General features: G+C 42.3%; 1 protein-coding gene across 5 annotated transcripts in view; it reads left to right on the forward strand.

The window, feature by feature from the left end:
• The window catches only part of aplp2 (amyloid beta (A4) precursor-like protein 2), a 54924-nt gene that overhangs the window by 25006 nt on the left and 11882 nt on the right, over nt 1–18036 (forward strand). For 4 of the 5 annotated variants that reach the window (XM_072392002.1, XM_072392000.1, XM_072392003.1 and 1 more), the window contains exons 2-10: nt 4583–4756; nt 6543–6672; nt 11505–11617; nt 13829–14040; nt 14181–14386; nt 14729–14896; nt 16928–17061; nt 17354–17428; nt 17760–17918. In XM_072392002.1, the coding sequence (XP_072248103.1) occupies nt 4583–4756; nt 6543–6672; nt 11505–11617; nt 13829–14040; nt 14181–14386; nt 14729–14896; nt 16928–17061; nt 17354–17428; nt 17760–17918 (1371 nt within the window). The remainder of the gene's footprint in view (nt 1–4582; nt 4757–6542; nt 6673–11504; nt 11618–13828; nt 14041–14180; nt 14387–14728; nt 14897–16927; nt 17062–17353; nt 17429–17759; nt 17919–18036) is intronic. The other variant, XM_072392004.1, reaches the window with a different exon arrangement.

Here is an 18036-nt window from a genome sequence, read left to right on the forward strand (position 1 = left end):
CTGCTGATTATTCTGCCCTGAGTGGTCAACCTGAAACCCCACACACACACACACACACACAGACATGTTTATATACACACACAAATTGGATTAGAAGGGTTTGAACCTTGCCCAGATGCTGTGCGGTAGGTCATATAATAACTGACCTCCGCTGTGGAAACCTCATTAAGGAAAACTAGCCCTTTTTTTTTTTTCTGGAAGTCTCTGTTGCTTTTTCTTGGTTTTGTATTTTTGCTGGTTTGCATCCAGTCAGCATTGTTGCAGATATCAGGCTTCACTTCCTGGAATTCAGAGCTTTTTCAAAGCAGTTTTTTTGCAAACACTTTAATTTGAAAAATGAACCTCAAGGCTCTATAAAGAGAAAATTAACAAGTTTAATACAATTCCAATTAAATACAGTCCGGATCAGTCACAAACAACATCATTCCTCTGCCTTAAGCATTAGCAGGTCACCTTTAACACAAGAAATGGCGACAGAGTACAGAATCAGACTCGGATAGTATTTTTATTCCTTACAAGGGTAAATGGGCTGTTTGCTACATCTGGTGCTCCATTTGTTATTTTACGATGAGCCCTTTTTGTGGCTCTGCTTGTTTTTGGCCGAACTTGGCTCAGGCCGCACCGAGCAGCCCTATAAAACATGTTTGTGTGTTTGAGGCAGACTGGGAATGCAGCGGCATGCCGGTGTGTGTTTGCAGTAAAGAGTGAAAACGAGCTAAATGATCCTCAGCCCACGCAGCTTTTGACAAGTGTCTGTGGGAGCAGGCCGGTCTCCCCTTTCTCTCCTCTCGCCTTTCTTTATTGCATTTCAGTCTGCATTTATTTGAGAATGATATTCCAGTCAGCACTGCTGCTGTTGCCATTCACCATGTTTGCCTGAACTGTTCTCCGTCTCGGTGCCTCTCCCTTTTCCCAACTTCCACTCCCACTCTCAGTCCTTTGTTTCCCCCTCTGTAGATAAGCCTACACACAGCAGCAGGTGTTCACACTTACACATGATATTACATCTCACAGTGAGTCAGTAATGAGAGTTGAGGAGGCTTGCTTATTAGGTGTGGTGATAAATTTTCCATTTAGTATTTGTTTGTGTGTCACTGCAATAGAGACCAAAACCTGAGCCTGTTCTGTCTCCAATAAGTTAGTTATTTAGGTGCCTTTATTGAACCTGTGTCATTATGATGGTGGTATAAAATAACAGAGAAAAGGGATGAAGATGTCTTAAAACACTTTTATTAAAATCCATATTTTGACCCTTTTTCTCCTCCTCGTTGATGACTGAACTTGCCGGTTTTAAGGTGTTCTCACTCAGCCTTCCTGCATCTTAAAATCTCAATTTGTTTGAAGCTAAATTAACACTAGCGGCTGCTTAACTCCTAAATTGTGTTTTAGGTTTTGGTTTTCCTTAGGATCAACCGAACTATCAGCAGCTTCATCCACCAACTGAACTGGTAGACCAGTGATCCTCCAGGGCCACCGTCAATGTAATTATTGCTAAGTTCATGGCAAGTTACTGTTATTTCATGTAATTTGTACGGTAGCCCCGAGGTACAAAAGCAACAGCTCAGTACAAAAACACAACAACAAGTAAACAATTGGAACAACAAGTGAATAAAACAGAAAATTAAAAAAGAATTCAGCTGAGGACACAACATTTGTTGTGGATCCTTGTTGAAACCTTGTGTTTTTGGCACCTCAGAGCCAGTATAACACCTTTTAAAGCAACTGATATCTAGTGATAAAGTTGGTAATAGCAAACATCTTATATACCAACTCTGAAGACTTTTGTTCTTTATCAGTGTTTTCCCTTTGGGATAACTACACCAGTCTTTATTCATGGTTTCTCCCTTTGCCTCTCCTTCAATCTCCTCCCTGCTTCATATTTTCGCTTGTGGGGGATTCATACGCTGTGGTTCATTCTTACTTTAATGCTTTAATAGGTGTTATCCTCCATTTCTCAAATGTGTACCCTCAAACAAAACAGTTTCCACAACCACTAATTTCTCGACTTCTCTCTGCTTCATCACCCTCTGAACTTTTCATCCACGTACCTTTTAAACCGGTAATGTGCCCATTCTTACGTGGAGTATGTTAATAGATGTAAATTGCTCTTTCTAAGCTCTTAAAACATAACGGTACATTTATCAAAGCGATTACAATCTAAAAAAGACACAACTTTAATTACTTACTTCATTTCATTAAATCACAGTTAAAAATACTTCCAGGTTGGTCTAGTTTGTGTTATCTGCACCCTTTTTCCTTTTCTTTCTTCTACTTTGCTGCCTGTCACTTGACAGCAAGCCCAGCCCATCATGGATGAATGGAAAAAAGAGCATTGACATGAAAGTTGTCTACTTGACTGATCTGGAAATGAATTTTTTGTGAGGCTGCATGACACCAAAACTCATAACATGTTGTCCAAGAACAAAGGTGATTATATCTCCTGCAGTCTCAGCGGTCGTACTCACTGAAGGACAGTCATTCCTCTGGTTCAGGTAACTCTCATGATTGGACAGGGCTGATTGAACGAGCTGCTCCCCCTAACTCCCTCTACATCTGACTCCTTAAGCGCTCCGATGCCCTCACATGGCATTTCTCTTTGTTCAAGCCTGGCCCAGAGCGGCTCTTTCCTCAACAGCTAAACAGGCATGTGACTCTAGATTAAAGGCAGCGGTATTAACTTCCTGCACTCTGCCTCCCCCTCTTTTGTTGCACTTGGAAGAACTAAAGACATCCCTGGACAAAGAGGGAGTTAAAGGGGTACTGGGACTGCCCCATGCTTGTTTTTTAATGTTTAAGGTTGTGGTAAGGCTGTCGCTACCTCCATCGTTGCTCTTTCTTCTGGCACAAAGCAAAGAGAGAAAACAAGACCATTTATTTGACATTTAATTGGATTCCTTTTAAATGCAGAATTTTCTATCTGAGAGAACTGTCTCTCCTAAGGTTGAGTTTAGAATAAAAGAAATGCAATCAGTGTTTGGACTTCTGTGACATATCCAACATAAAAAAAAAACATCCATGTAGATTAAAGACAGAGGGGAGGTTGTTGCCTCTTGGACTAAATTCCGCCTATGAGGAGTTTACTTGTGTCTGTAGATGAAAATCTTCAAATTGTGTGCTTGTGTGTGTGAATGTGGCTAAAGCTGGATTCGGAATATGTGTGTGTGCAGACTCAGCTCTGGCTGGCTCTGCAGCTCATCACACACTACAGCCAACTGCTGATTACACAGCACTTGTTTTGTCCTCGCTCTGCTCTGTTCTGCACCTATTGTCAGCACGCGAGCCTGAGCAGAATTAAGCGGAGAGCTTTGTCCAACACAACGTTACTCAACTTTCCCTCTTCGGCTGTTTCGTCCTTGGCTCGTCGCTACAGAGGACACCTCTGTCTGCACTTCCTCAAGGCTGAGGACCCAGCAAATGGTCAGACATCTGTCCAACAGCTCTTGTTCATTCCCTTGATCTCTCTCTGGGGCTGAGGCCCGTTTATTCAGTCTGATAACATTATGACAATCGAGAGGGGATCAGTTCCATTCCACTTCCTGTCTAGCGGCTCCCTAGTGGGTGTTTTGAGATAGTTTGGAATGCAGAGATGCATCGCCTCAGCGGTTAATGAGAGATCCCCATGTTGTGCTACCCCCAGCATCAGGCCGTGACTTATTGTCTCAGTCAGGAGCTGATGCTAGCACATCACCGAGTCATGTGAAAGCTGATTACACAGTACTTTTGAATGCGTACGTTCTCTATAAAGAGCAGTGAAGGACTTGAAGACTGAGTGTTCATTCTTCCTGATTGCAGTGGGAGGGACCGCATTGCTCAGTAAATAATGACAGAGAGGACGTTGCAAAGATAGCAGATTTCCTCTCAGGTTCAAAGGCTGGGGGGGTGAGCAAAGATGGAAAATTCTGGGAGGAAGAGATGGAAATGTGTTTATAAATCCTTAGATAACAAACATTTTCATTACATTAGACCTGTCTTGTTGTTTTTACGTGTCTGCACAGCTGAGCTGACAGTAGACAGATTCAGCCTCGTTGTTTCCTTTGAAGAATAAATGTTGTCCTTTGTGGAAAGACTTTGTACCCAGAAGGTCTGCACAAACAAACCTCTGCCCTAAAGTAGGAATGTCCTGTTTTGTGAGGCATGACATTTTGGCTTTTTTTTTTCCTGCAGTCACTCAGTGGGCATCGGAGCAAAAAAAAAAAAAAAAAGCTTGCACACAAATCCAATCAAAACTCCACTCGTTTCACCCACAGCCTAGCCAAACATTCCCTCGGTGCATTTAATTTTTCTCCTGTCTGAATCCCTCTGCTCTCTCAGCACTGCACCATTCAGCTGCTGCAGCAGCCACATTGAGCAGTACTGATGTTGCCCCCATCACATCTTGTATGGTTATCTGTTGCAGCAGAAGAGCAGAATCTGCTTTATGTGCCCTGATTACCCGTAACAGAGAGGTGTTTGTGGAAAAGCAGGCAGGACGGGCATTTACTCAAGTCTGTCAAATGGAATATTTCACAGTTTTCATGAGCTTTAAAATGACTGAGTGCATCAACCCTCATATCTCTCTTTCTTTCTCTTTGTCCTTTCGCAGGCTCTAGCTGCCAATGCAGGCACAGGGTTTGCTGTGGCCGAACCCCAGGTGGCCATGTTCTGTGGAAAACTCAACATGCACGTCAACATTCAAACCGGCCGCTGGGAGCCCGACCCGTCTGGAACAAAGAGCTGCATAGGAACCAAAGAGGGTGTGCTGCAGTACTGTCAGGAGGTGAGTCACAGTGACACATCTCCATCCTGTCGCTGTCATACAGTAGGTGTGTTGAAATCAGACAAGCTTTCTGTCATTTCTTTAAGTAGTCTTCAGGAATAGTTCTCCAGGCTTCTTGAAGGACATCCCAAAGCTCTTCTTTGGATGTCGGCTGCCTTTTGTTCCGTTCTCTGTCAGATGATCCCACACTGCTTCAATAATGTTGAGGTCCGGGCTCTGGGGAGGATTCATCCCTCCATAAGACCTGTTGCCACTGATTTTCAGTCCACTTCTTGTGTCATTTGGCACAGCTCAGCCTTTTCTCCCTGTTTCCCTTCCTTAAGAATGGCTTCTTGACAGCCACCCTTCCATGGAGACCATTTCTGATGAGGCTTGGGCCAACAGTAGATGGATCAGCTGAAGGTCCAGATGCATCTCTCAGGTCCTGTCAGGTCTTTGCTGGATTTTTTCCTCTTTCTTAAGGACATCACTTTCAGATCCTGTTCATCTGCTGTAGATAGTTTTTTAGGCCTGACACTTCTTCTTTTGTCCTCCACTTGTCCAGTTTCCTCAAATGTTTTAAGGACACACTGCACACCATGCTGAGATATGCCAAGTTTTCAGCTCATAGCTCTTTGGGAATCACCTTGTTGCTGCAGAAATCCTATTTTCTGTCTGTCAAACTGTGTTATCTTTGCTGTTTTTCACAGATGAAACTAAAGAAACGGGAACAAATTATGTGTCTTTGTGACAGGCTTTAACATAATGTCTTGAGATCTCTCTCAAAGTAGTTCAAGGACAGGACTGAGAATGAGAGAAAAAGCAGCCAATATCCAAAAAAAGTGTTTGAAAGTCCTTCAGAAAGCCTGGAGAACTATTGCTCAAGACCATTTTAAAAAATCAGAGAAAGTCTGGCTGCTTGGAAAGAAATATAAAGAAATCAGGGTGGAACAGGACTTTTGGACATTATTATACTGCAGTGTTTGCTGTCTAGCTGAGAGTTCAATGAGAAGAGCAAAACAAGTATTTTGTCTGAGGATAAATAAGAAACATTGGATTAAACAAGCAAGTTATTGTGTCTTAATTAGTGAACATCAGAACTGCTGGTTTGTACTCAGTTTGCTCCCGGCTATGGCTTTGCATCATGTTGCATTATTCATTTTATCGCTACATTACTATTAATTGGACACAGTAAAAGTATACTTTGCATCTCTTTGGCTGCTTTAGTCTGTGATTTTATCACTTTCACACTGTTATGGGACATTTTATTTCAAGTAAGTATGTTTACAGGTTAAATCTTTTTTTGATGGACATTAGCCAGCAAGGTAGAAAAAGTCTCTTTTCATTTCACTGTGATTTGTTATCAGAGGCAATGGAGCTCTTCCTGGCAGATGGATATTATTTACAGTATGGTGGGTGGTATTTCAATTACCAGAACCTCTGCCTGTCATTTTCTTGGCTGGCTCTAAAATTAACGACATATTTTTCCACAATAAGGATATCCTCACTCTTACTTACTGGTTCCTTTCTGCAAACCCAGGAGGTGGTGATACAGTCATGGTTACTATGCAGCCTTCCTCAAAAGCTTCAGTTTCATTTTCCTGATGACATTTTGATGGCATTTGGGGGAAGCATAAATTGTGTGCTCTTTCACAGTTGAGCAGATGGCATCTAGAGGGTATAAAGCATGGATTAAAGGATCCTATTGAAGCTCCACTTAGCGCACCCTCCTTCTTCAACACACACACATACACAGATAAAACTCAGTCATTGTTGTTTAACACTCTCCTGCTTCTTTTTCCAACAGATGTACCCAGAGCTTCAAATCACAAACGTGGTGGAAGCCAACCAGCCAATTCGCATTGAGAACTGGTGCAGGAGGGAGAAGAAGGTGTGCAAAGGCCACGCCCACATTGTGGTGCCTTACAAATGCTTAGGTAAGTTTGTGAGGATTGGTTGTTTGAAAGCTGGAAGAAACCACTTAGATGGTTATTAAGGGGCCTTAAAATCAGGTGTTCTTCTGATTCAATGTAGAGAAAGAAGAGATTTTGAGTCATCTTAGCCTTAGGCAGAGGTGACACAGAGTAATATTGGAATCTGAATTAGGTCCTAATTCTGGCCTTGAGCTTTAGATTGAGCATTATTATTGCAAGGGAGGCTTGTTGAGCAATAAAGCACAATCTTATTTTCCCCCTCAACCGTGGCCATAAACTCACACAGACACACAGGGTCAGCAGCAGAGGGATCTGTAGGGAGGCTGCTTTATTACTCCTCTTTTCTCCACTCGCCTGCACTGTCGCAAACGGCTTCCTCCCTCCTCTGTCCCCTGCAACATCACTGTAATCCGCAGTGGCAACATGGCAATATTCTGCTTTATGAAATGTCACATACAGCTTCCGACGTTGTAGGGCCGTGTGACTCTTTACCCCCTGACTTTCAAAAACACAACTCGCTCCTGCTTTCTCTGAGGACTGCAATAACAAGAGAAATGGAGTCCTGACACAAAGCTTAGGCTTGCATTTGTCCAGCTATGTGAGGAGGGAAACTCACGCTCTGGACCCCTTCGTTAGTCCTGAAGCCTCTTGCTGATTGAGTTGTGCCGATTTCTTGGATGAAAAAGCCATTAGCAGCTGCACTGGACTGTGAAATGGGCTACCATTCAAGAGCATTTTTGGCAAATGTAGAGAAGAGGAGGTTTGGGGAAATTCACTGGACAGCAAACGCACAACTCGAGTAGCTACTTGGTTGCTGTGATTAGAGTACGGATGAGAAGGCAAAACTGGTCCCCAAAATTTTCCTTTTTTTCTTTTCTCATCAGAAAGTGTTGGTGTAAACTTGCCTCATAAATCCAGTCTCAGATGAATCTGAAACATAACAAAATACAGGAAACTTGAGGGGTTCTTGGATGATCTCTCTGCCTCCCGCACCTGTTAGCCGAATGCTGCCTCCTTCAACAACCTCTGTTTATAGTTCAGCTACAGTGACATGACTCCCATTCAGTTAAAATAATCCCAAATACCTCCCCCAGATTAATTAAGTGGCATTGTTGCTTGCTCCTGCACATTTTCTGTCATTTCCGTTGAAGGTCTTCGCTCTCATGCCCTGTCAAATTACAGAGGCCTCTGCTGCTCTGCTGGGTTGCAAATGAGGAGTCTGGACTGAGAGAACAGAGGAAACAGATGGAGAAGGAGAGATAAACATAAGGTGTTGGCAAGAAGGAGGGCTTCTGCTTAATTATGTAATGGAGCATGTTAGGGGCTTAGTTGTAGGCTCTGATCGTACGCCATGAAACACCATGTCTCTCCCTTATTTGTCAAGCTTCTCTTTCACATCAAACGCGATGACAAGCACCTGTGAATTATTCATCATTTAAGATGTTCACCTAATCTACTAGAAAAAATGGACATCAGACGTTCTGCCTTATATTCATCACTGTAGAGTAATTATAGTCAAATGAAAAAGAGATGAAATATATCAAAGGGAGGCGGGCTGCAGCTTGGAGGACGTGATTAATAGGGCCAAACGTGCACCCATGTCAAGTTAATAGGTTTAGATGAATAATGCAGGTGCTAAGGAAAGAGCTCATCTCTTCATGCAGAGCCACAATCCCTCCATGTTTCCTCATGCCAAACAATGGCTCTGTGAATGAATGTGACTCTTGTTCCATGGCTCTCTAATCCCTGTAGTGTGATGTCTTTGTGAAACACCACTGGATTATTTCATTATTATGTGTGGAACAGTCGGTGTGGGGCGAGGGTGTTGGTTCATGTGCAGACTGTCTCGAAGGAGCGATTAAACGATTGGGAAACACAGATTGCAGCAGCCTCTTACCCAAAAAGAACACGTGCTCAAGAACGGTATTATCTGTGTATAAATACAGATGTGTAAGGCTTTATTTGTATGACTCTTTATATTTGGTTGCTGCAGGTCGCAGTCTGTAGTACTTTTGTCTTCTTCTCCTTTGAGCAACTTTCCACTTCAGAAACTTTTGAGGAACAAAGTATTTTTAGCACTTTCTTGCTTTTCCTGTTGACTAAGTCTGTGGGTTCAATAAAGGGCTGGGCACTCTGTGACAAATCCTACTATCATCAGATGTGCTGAGTGAATAAGTTGATAACAAATTCAGGCTTGTTTCGGAGCACCACACCTCTGGGTGTTTGCATTCCTTCACCTATTTGGAAAAGTTCAGCACTGAGGCTTTAATGTCAAATTGAACATTGTAATGTTTTTGTACCACAAATGTAGATTATGTGAAGGTTAGGCAGTGCTCAGTCTGAGGAAAATAATTATAATCAGGGTTGAACACAATAAATATATACTAAAAATGAAAAAGTTCTCTGTATGAGCAGGAATTTGATACCAGGATTTAAATCCTGGCACTGTTTCCATTATGCAACTCTGACCTCCAGCTACGTCCTGGTTTTGTTCATACCTACTCCAAGTAAGCCTAATGGCATGGTAGCGGATCAGATTTCTGCAGAATCAATCATGCAAACAATGTAAACAAAAGGTTAGCCACACTGAGAGAAATCAGTGTTGTTAGTGTTTTATTCATTTTTACCACTTTTAATGTTTATCAAGGTCAGAAAAGTCAGTATTTTTGAATGATAATAATCTTGGAAACATTTTCTACAGATATTATAATGATCTGACTGATAGCAGCAGGTTTACTCTGGAGCCAATGAAACACAATAGTTGTGCCGCAGAGCTGAAGGAATCTGAGGTGCATTTCTTGTATTCTTACCTTCACATGCGTTAGACGCTTGCAGTTCCACAAGTCTGCGTATTTGATGGTGTTGGCAAGGTTATCTGATAGATGGAAGGTTGAGGGTGGCGGGTGAATGAAGAAGGTGGAGTCACAGAGAAAGGGGAGTCCATGCACTCTCACACACGCACATGCACGGTGTGGGATTGCTTGCTGTGAATGAGGCGCAGCTGCTGTCCAAACACCTACATCCATCACCCGCCGCAGTGCCACTGCAGATGGTTTCTGCCTCACAACTAAAGGAATGTCAGAGTGTGAGTGGACGAGATGGACGGAAGCGTACGGTGTGCAGGATATGGAGCTAAGGGTCAGTGGGAGTTAAAATGCTTGTTTAAATTTTTAGTAGTCCATTTTGTTTGTCTCACTGCTGAAAGAAGTTAGTGGAGAGTTTTGAAAATGGGAGATTTTAAACAGCTGTAAATGAATGCAAATTACTTAACAAAGTTTTGCATTTAAAGGAAAAATAGTTGTGCAAGACAAAATTAACTCATATCAAATACAAAATAATGTCCTTTTTTAAAGTGATGTTAATATATTTATATTGTTTAAAAGCTCCATGCAGTCAAAATTGAGTCAGTCAGTAAGTATAATATTGTTAGTCATTTAGGAGCAATTTATGTGCAGCATAGTGAACATCATCAGGTGGAAATTTAATGAGAAAGAAATACAGCTGTGATAAAATGATCTGAATTAGAAATAGGAGCCCCCACTCCCTCTGCCACCTCTCCTGTCCACCCACCAAGCCAAAGTCAAATAAAAGCCCAAAAAAATGAAAGTAGAAATTTAAAATAGATGCCGCAGAAGATGAGATAAAATAATATGAGATCACCCGTTGAAACTAAAGTCACTGTTTTAGATTTCAAAACCAAATCTACTGAAATAACACAAAACGATAAGCGCAGTAAATATCAGATTATATGATTACTGGTTAATTAATTAATCTATTGTTTTTGAGCTGATAACGTTGGAATGTGCTGTATTTTTTCAGCAGAGTTGGTCACAGAGCAGACAGACGTTGGGTCTGTGGGGGGTGGGGGTGTTACTGTACCTCCTGGGCGGAGATGAGAAGCAGCTGTTGAGTCCTCTGCTATTTCCAGCTCTCTCTTCTTCCTATCCTACCCTCTCATTTTCCAAAACACTGCTTTTTTACCCTCTGCCTGCCCGCCCGCCTCGCCTGTGCTCCAGCAGCGCAGCCTCAGGCCCAAGTTATGGCGAACCACTAAATGAGCAGTTGCATGGCAGCTCCCGGCCTTCACCGTGAAACCTCTAAACTCTCATTTGTGTGTTTTCATTCCGCCCACTCTGATCTCAGCCTGGACTTCGCTCTAAAACTCCTATCCATCCCTCCTTTTTCTCTTTATTCCTCTCCTCCGCCTGGCTTTCCATCTGTTGCTGATGGAGGTATTTCTACCTGAGCACCGTGTCACACTGCCAGCCAACCAGTAGTCGCAGCCCCTTTTAATCTCCCTCATTAACTCGGCACCACATTTAGATCTTTGCAGTTTTCAACCCGAAACTATTCATAGGAAGTCACAAGACGCCGTTCAAACCATTTATTTCCCCCAGATCTGCTTTCTGTCAACTGCTCCATGAATAAAACATCTCCGAATTTAAATCATCAAGCAAATGATATCATTGAGACGCAGGAGGAGTTTTGACTGCCTTATATGAGTCACAGTGTGAACCCCGATTTTCTCTGAGCGACTGAAGCTTCAGTAGAGTATGGATGAACCCGCCTGTGCTCACACAGGTGTTTAAGTGTCAAATGCCTGCTCTGTTGTACCACTGTAATGAAACGTAAAGGACCAGGCAGCAATGAATTATTAAAGCGTTCCCTTTTTTTTGCTTATCTCATCTGCTATTCCTTTTTTAGTCCCATCAAGTGATTTATTGCTTCTAACTCTGGGAGTGTTACAGAGGAATCGCTTATTTACTTTTTATTCTGTGGGGGACAGATTGGTGGTGTTACTAACGGACATATTGGTCCATGTGATTCTTCTACAGTGGGCGAGTTTGTGAGTGACGTTCTTCTGGTCCCAGACAAGTGCAAGTTCTTCCACAAGGAGCGTATGGACATGTGCGTCAGCAAGCAGCAGTGGCACAGTGTTGCCAAAGAGGTAAGGAAGGAATTACTTCATAGGAAACAGTAGGAGGATGCACGTCAGAGACAGCAGAGGCACTGAGAAGAAAAGTCCTGTCCGCAGTGGGAGTTAAAAGCATCAAATCGACTTTTAGAAGTTAAAATATACAAATTGTAAACCCTTCTTTCTTCCACACTGGTCATACTTGTTATTACTTTTTGCAAATGTTCCCTCTTAAATATCTTTCCACCTGTCTATCTGAGTCTCTGAGGTCCTCTGATCACAGGATGACTGGGAGCCCTCACATTTCAGCTTCTAATCAGATTAGTGTTGTGGCTGTAATGCAGCTAATCCCCCTTGGGCAGCTCCAGAGCCAGGCCTTAGGGGGCCACTCTGACCACGACAGTAAGAGCAGCAGCTTGATGAAAGCTCGCCTCCTCGACATATTAAACACGCTGAGGACGAGTATCATCTGCGGGGTTTCTGAGACGTCCAGAGGTGGCAGCGAGCTGCAGTGTGAAACAAAAGCGTTGATAAATCATACCGCTGGGAAAACGATGTGTGTCCCTCACCACCTGCCACTAAGATGTTCCTAAGCAGGGAGCCTAATCCCCTACTGCTCCAGTGGAGTTTCTCAGCAGCCATCAAACTGAGCTTGTATCTGATACCTCTTAGCTGCCATATGAGGTGAAGCACTGTTAGAAAATAGCAGGTCACTGAAAGGCCAGCGTGACTTTGTGGAGGTGTGACGAATGAATCGTGTGTCAGTGTACGACAGCTCTGTAGTCTGAAGGTCGGACATGCTTCTCCTACTCTGTGCACAACCAAGATTATTGAAATTAAGGATGATATTGAAACAGGGATTTCTTCTGACTGATATCATTTTCATCCCATAGATTAAAACTTCAAACCATTCAAATTTAAATTTTGTCATTTTCAGGTGATTATTTAATTGATACTCAGGAGAACTTGAGCCAAAGAATATATTTAACTCACACAGAAAAAGCTGAAATAGCTTAATTTTTTTCTTAATTTTAAGAACTTTTTGTTCAAGATGACATGACAAAGCCTCACTCGTCTCAGTTTACATGTTTGGGAGTTACAGACTGAAGTATGTCCGACACTACGAAGCAGTGGACTATCTGAATAAATGTTTAAGTCTTTCTGCTGCTTCCAACTTTCTCTGGAAGAACAGCTGAATTAGCTGCACAGACGTTGTCTTTAAGGTCATTGAAGGGGGATTCTCTCAAATGAGGCTGCGGTTGCAAAGTCAGGATTTTATTAGAGCAGCATTTTGTAATTTCAGTCAGACTAACATGGGTACTTGTTTTTTTTGTTTTTTTTTTTTTTACCAAAGGGTATTCAGGGCATTGGTGGCCTTTCTTTGACAGCAGGTGGACTGGAAGAGGGAGTGGGGGAGGGTTGGACTTGTGCTGTTATTTGGTTTTGCCTGGTTTCATGTCAGTATAGTGACTCTCTTATTTGTTAATCCCTATGGGCTACTCTGTAGAGGACTGTATTTTAGGCTGATCAACATCGTGCCTCAATACAAATCTTATATTTGTTTTGTTCTAGCAGTTATAGGGAAAAACCAAATACTTTTCTTATTGCATAAAATACTTATTTTTATAATATAATCACAATATAAATTCATAATTTGTTTGACAGGTTTTGGCCAACTCGATCATGAGCCATCTTTCTCTTAGTGTAGTGTATTATGGTTGACATTTGCTGGGGTGGGGACCATCAATTGTACGCTACTTTTGACAGTGCATTGTGGGATAATTCTGAGGCCACCATGCAGTGTAAATAAATTCTCCCTGTACATCCTGACAGCACTGCAAAATGTCAGCACACAGCATTAAAACCACTGATGGGGAAAGTGAAGAACACTGCTCACATTGTTAGAATACAGTGTCCTGCGGGGAAAAACTGCGGCTTGACATCCACATGGATATTTTTCAGTGTATAGTGAGTGATTCGTGATTTTGGACAAAGTCCGAGGCTCGGGGTGTATTTCTTGAAAAGAAGGGTGACTACATTTATAACTGAGTATATGTTGAAGGCTTAATAAATTCATTTGTCCGTCATTATTGACTTATTTGTTAGACTTAAATGAGCAATTGAGAATAGATTAGAGTTAGGGTAAATTATTCTTGAATAACAGATTTTAATTGTAATATTCTGGATTTACTGAGATCATTTTCACCAGATTTCATCACCAGCTGTTTCCTTCGACTCTCTTAGGCTTGTGCCAAGAGCTCCACGGTGCTGCACGGCTACGGCATGCTGCTGCCCTGCGGCATTGACAAGTTCCGCGGCACAGAGTACGTCTGCTGCCCCTCCTCTCACAGCGTGGACTCCACCCCACCTTCCCTGCTCTCCCAGGAGGATGACGAAGAGGAGCAGGTAGAGGACGAGGAGGTCGACCTGGGTGAGGATGAGGCTGTAGAGGACAGGTGAGCGGTTGTGGTTGCATGTGGGAGTAATATTCGCTCCGTTGTGATATTACTGCTCATTCGGGTTAAATTAAAGTTTAGTGACACTGAGCTATAGCTTCCTACCCCTTTACTCCTTAACCACTTCCTTCCTTCCTCAGTGAGACACCAGCTGACGAGCAGCCCACACAGAAGGAGGAGCTGGTGGACGATGACGAAGACGAGGAGGAGGAAGATGAGGAGGAGTACCACTATGTGTACGAGGATGAGGAAGCGGATAAGGAGGATGAGGATGAGGATGAGAAGAAAGACAGCAGTATAGTGTCAGAGAACCAGGATGAGGACAAGATTTTAGAGGAAGTCAAAGGTTTGTTATGTTTTTATGATGTTAATCCTCCTTTATCTGTAAATAGATAAGAACATCCATCAGTTTTTACCTTTTAATCTCACACACCCTGATGTACTGTTCTCCTTTATCAGACTAAAAAGACAGATCCACCTACCTTATTTTTTAGCCTAACTGCTGGTAAATCCTACCCATCATACACAAAACTGCCTCTCCAGCATTTAGTTTCATCGTATTTGTTGATCTAGCCAGTATTATATGCATCTGCTGGTTGTATTAAGTTGTATTAAGTTTTTGTAGCTGACACTGGAATAAAGTGCTGCCCCTAGTGGCCGGATGATTTAACAAGCTGTCCCCTGGCAGCGGTGTGCACCCTGGAGGCTGAGACTGGCCCCTGTCGCGCCTCCATGCCTCGCTGGCACTTCGACAAAAACCAGAGGAAGTGTGTGCGCTTCATATACGGAGGCTGTGCCGGCAACCGCAACAATTTCGACTCAGAGGAGTACTGCATGGCCGTGTGCAAACGCCTGAGTAAGTCTGATGTGACAGAGGCCCGTGTGACTGCACCTCTCCCTCTCTCTGTCCGTGTCTTAGCTGCAGGCTTCCTGCTGATAACACCTCCGGATCACAGAGGTTTAATCTGTAACTGACTTGTAAGAAGAACACCTGTTATGCAGTCTACAGCTATCTCTGATCGGTTCCCTGTAGATGTCTTCATGTCATCTCCACCAGATCAGCCACAACAGCTGAATTCACTCAAAATTTTTAGTTTTTGTTTCATTTGTCCACTGATGTGTCAGTTACAACAATTAATGGCTGTTTTCGTCATTTTCTAAAATTAAATTCCTACTGCTAGAGACAAAATTGTCAAGTTACTCTAACATCTAACAAGTATTTACTTTATATTATTCAATCAAGTCTTTTTTGTTCGATAAATTCAAATTAGATTAGATAAGTTGTTGTTTTTTTTGTTTGATTCAACGTATGAATGAATTAACAGCTTCAACAACGTATTTATCCTTAATGTTGTCTTGTATTTATTTTCCTTACATAATATTTAGTATTTTCTAAACTCGCTGGTCTATTAACTCTCAATATCAGAGCTGTTAAAATTGTAATTATTGCAAAAACAAGAGAAATAAATTGAATTAACAACAGGTTTTATTTGAAGAACACATAACTAGTTATGGATTATTAAGACATAGAGCAGAAAGTACTTTTTTGTCATTGTAGATGTATAAAAAATTCTGGTTATGGTCTGAATTTTGCTTTAGCAGCTTAAAAAAAACACATTTGAAACAAAAAGAAAGTGTTAGAATAAGATTGTTTAAGTTGTCTGTTCAAATGTAGATGGATTCACTTACAGCTGAACATTAAACTTCTAAGTCTTATAAGAATTGTGTTTATAAAGCTGACATTAAATGCTTTACTTACCCTCCCATCGGATTCCAGATATAATCATAATTTACACATTATTGTGTTTTTTATGGGAGTTTTCTCTCTCCTTCAGAGTGTTATGTGTACATACACACACATAAACAGTATATATGTGTGAATAAATTAGCATAATATTTGATCTTTAAGTTTTTTTTCCTCTTTTGTTAAAATGCTTATGTTAAAAAGCATATTTAGTGAAAGTATGTGAAGAAGATAACGAGTATTATAAAGTGAACAGAAGCTCATTATCAGACCCACTGTTGAGCCAAATTGAAATTTAATGTAGTTCTGCATAACTTGTGTTCTTTTTATTATTTGTCTTCACTCACATGCATGCGTACTTAAAACAGATTCTCTATAGTTTCCAGTCTTCGTTGTTTGCCTCTCTGTGTTTCCTTTTTCCATTTTTGTTGGTTTCTATGTTCCAACAACTTGTTTTTTCACTGCTTTTATTGGAAACACAACACATGTCAGTTTGCACCTCTTTTTGTTTTGTTTGGTTTTTCGCCATCTTGCAGTGATTCACTTTTCATCACATCAGACGTAGTTCTCAGCCACAGCCCGGTGAATATATATTCAGAGCTGAAACCGTAACGTTTACGTAAGACAGCAGGTTTATCTTTTAAATGTGCCTTTTTGATGGTGACGTGAAATGAGGCCTCCTCCTGTTTGTGAGCCCGGAGCACTATTGTTTTTGCAAGTTGGAGCGATGCCGGCAGGCAGTCCTGTGTGACTGCGGCGAGGAACCCAGAACAGAGCCCTCTGGCCCCGCCCCCAATAACCTGGCTGTCAAACACGGAGATGTTTCCATTAGTGTCGGAGACGTGACCTGTCAGCAGAAAGCTGACGAGAAGATGAAAGAAATTTGAAGAGAAAGACTGTCAGATTCTCTCATACTTATCAGACTTACTCAAAGTGGAAGCGTGCCAGTGAGAGGAAAGCTTCTGGGAGGATTTCGGTTCAGCTTCAATCAGCTTTCAGCTCTCTTTCTCTTTTTGCCCAGTTTGTCCTCGTCATACTGCCTACCTGTGTCTGCTCGGATCAGTTGGTCCGCTTGTCTGTCCGTTTCAGCCTAATTGTCAGTTTGCATCCCTGACCACCCACCATCTGTTTCTGAATTGGCAGCTCTGCCTCCGACTCCTCAGCCCACTGATGATGTGGACATCTACTTTGAGACTCCTGCTGACGACAAGGAGCACAGTCGCTTCCAGAGGGCCAAGGAGCAGCTGGAGATCAGACACCGCAATCGCATGGAGAGGGTAAGGACACTAATTAGATAGGCCACAAGTAAGATTAGTCATTTTTATCAGAAAATGTTGTGCATTTTGTGCACTGTTTTGCCATCATTTTCAATAAAATTGTGTAAAGTACCTTCTATCTGAGAGAGCTCAGGAACAGGAAGTGTGGTCGTGCTTTAAGTGTCTCCCATCTTTGTTTTCAGTTAAATGCTTTCCACCATTTTCAAAAATGACTTTTCTTCAGTTTTCTGGCTCACTTAACAGATGACAGATGCATTAAGACTTTTCTGTCTCACTTTATTTCCTTCTCCAGGTACGAAAAGAGTGGGAAGAGGCAGATCGGCAGGCTAAGAACCTGCCCAAGGCTGAGAGGCAGACGTTGATTCAGGTAAGACACTCATCCGTCCTCCAGGGAATCCCCCTTTGTCCCTTAGTTTGGATGAGATATGACGGCTTACAGGCCTCATGGTCCCTGCTCCATTAAATATCCCTTTCACTGGCTGCCCTATCTTTACTGCTCTCAGGCTAAATTAAGGCACTGTCTGAGTGGGGAGATGTCTAAATGAGTCCCTAACTCCCCTGAAAAGCCTGGACGGTGACAAGCCTGAAACTGAGAGCTGTGTTTTTATTTAAGTAGAAGTTGGATGATTGCCACACAGTTTAAGGTGTGTATATATTTATATATATTCATATTTATGTGTTTATGAATGTATTTAAAGCACTTCCAAGCAATGGTGCAGTCCCTTGAGGAGGAGGCAGCCAGCGAGAAGCAGCAGCTGGTGGAGACACACCTTGCCCGAGTGGAGGCTATGCTGAATGACCGGCGCCGTCTGGCCCTGGAGAACTACCTGGCTGCCCTGCAGGCTGACCCCCCCAGGGTGAGACGGCACACAAACATCTTTAATCTCCTCCACTGCCTCCACCTGTTTCTTTTTCCTTGTCTGGAAAAAATACACAGACACACATCTCTGTCAGACCACACTAAGCTTTACACCA

This window comes from Leuresthes tenuis, unplaced genomic scaffold, assembly GCF_036924035.1.
Source record: "Leuresthes tenuis unplaced genomic scaffold, fLeuTen1.0.hap1 SCAF_9, whole genome shotgun sequence".
NCBI classification, from domain to species: Eukaryota; Metazoa; Chordata; class Actinopteri; order Atheriniformes; family Atherinopsidae; genus Leuresthes; species Leuresthes tenuis.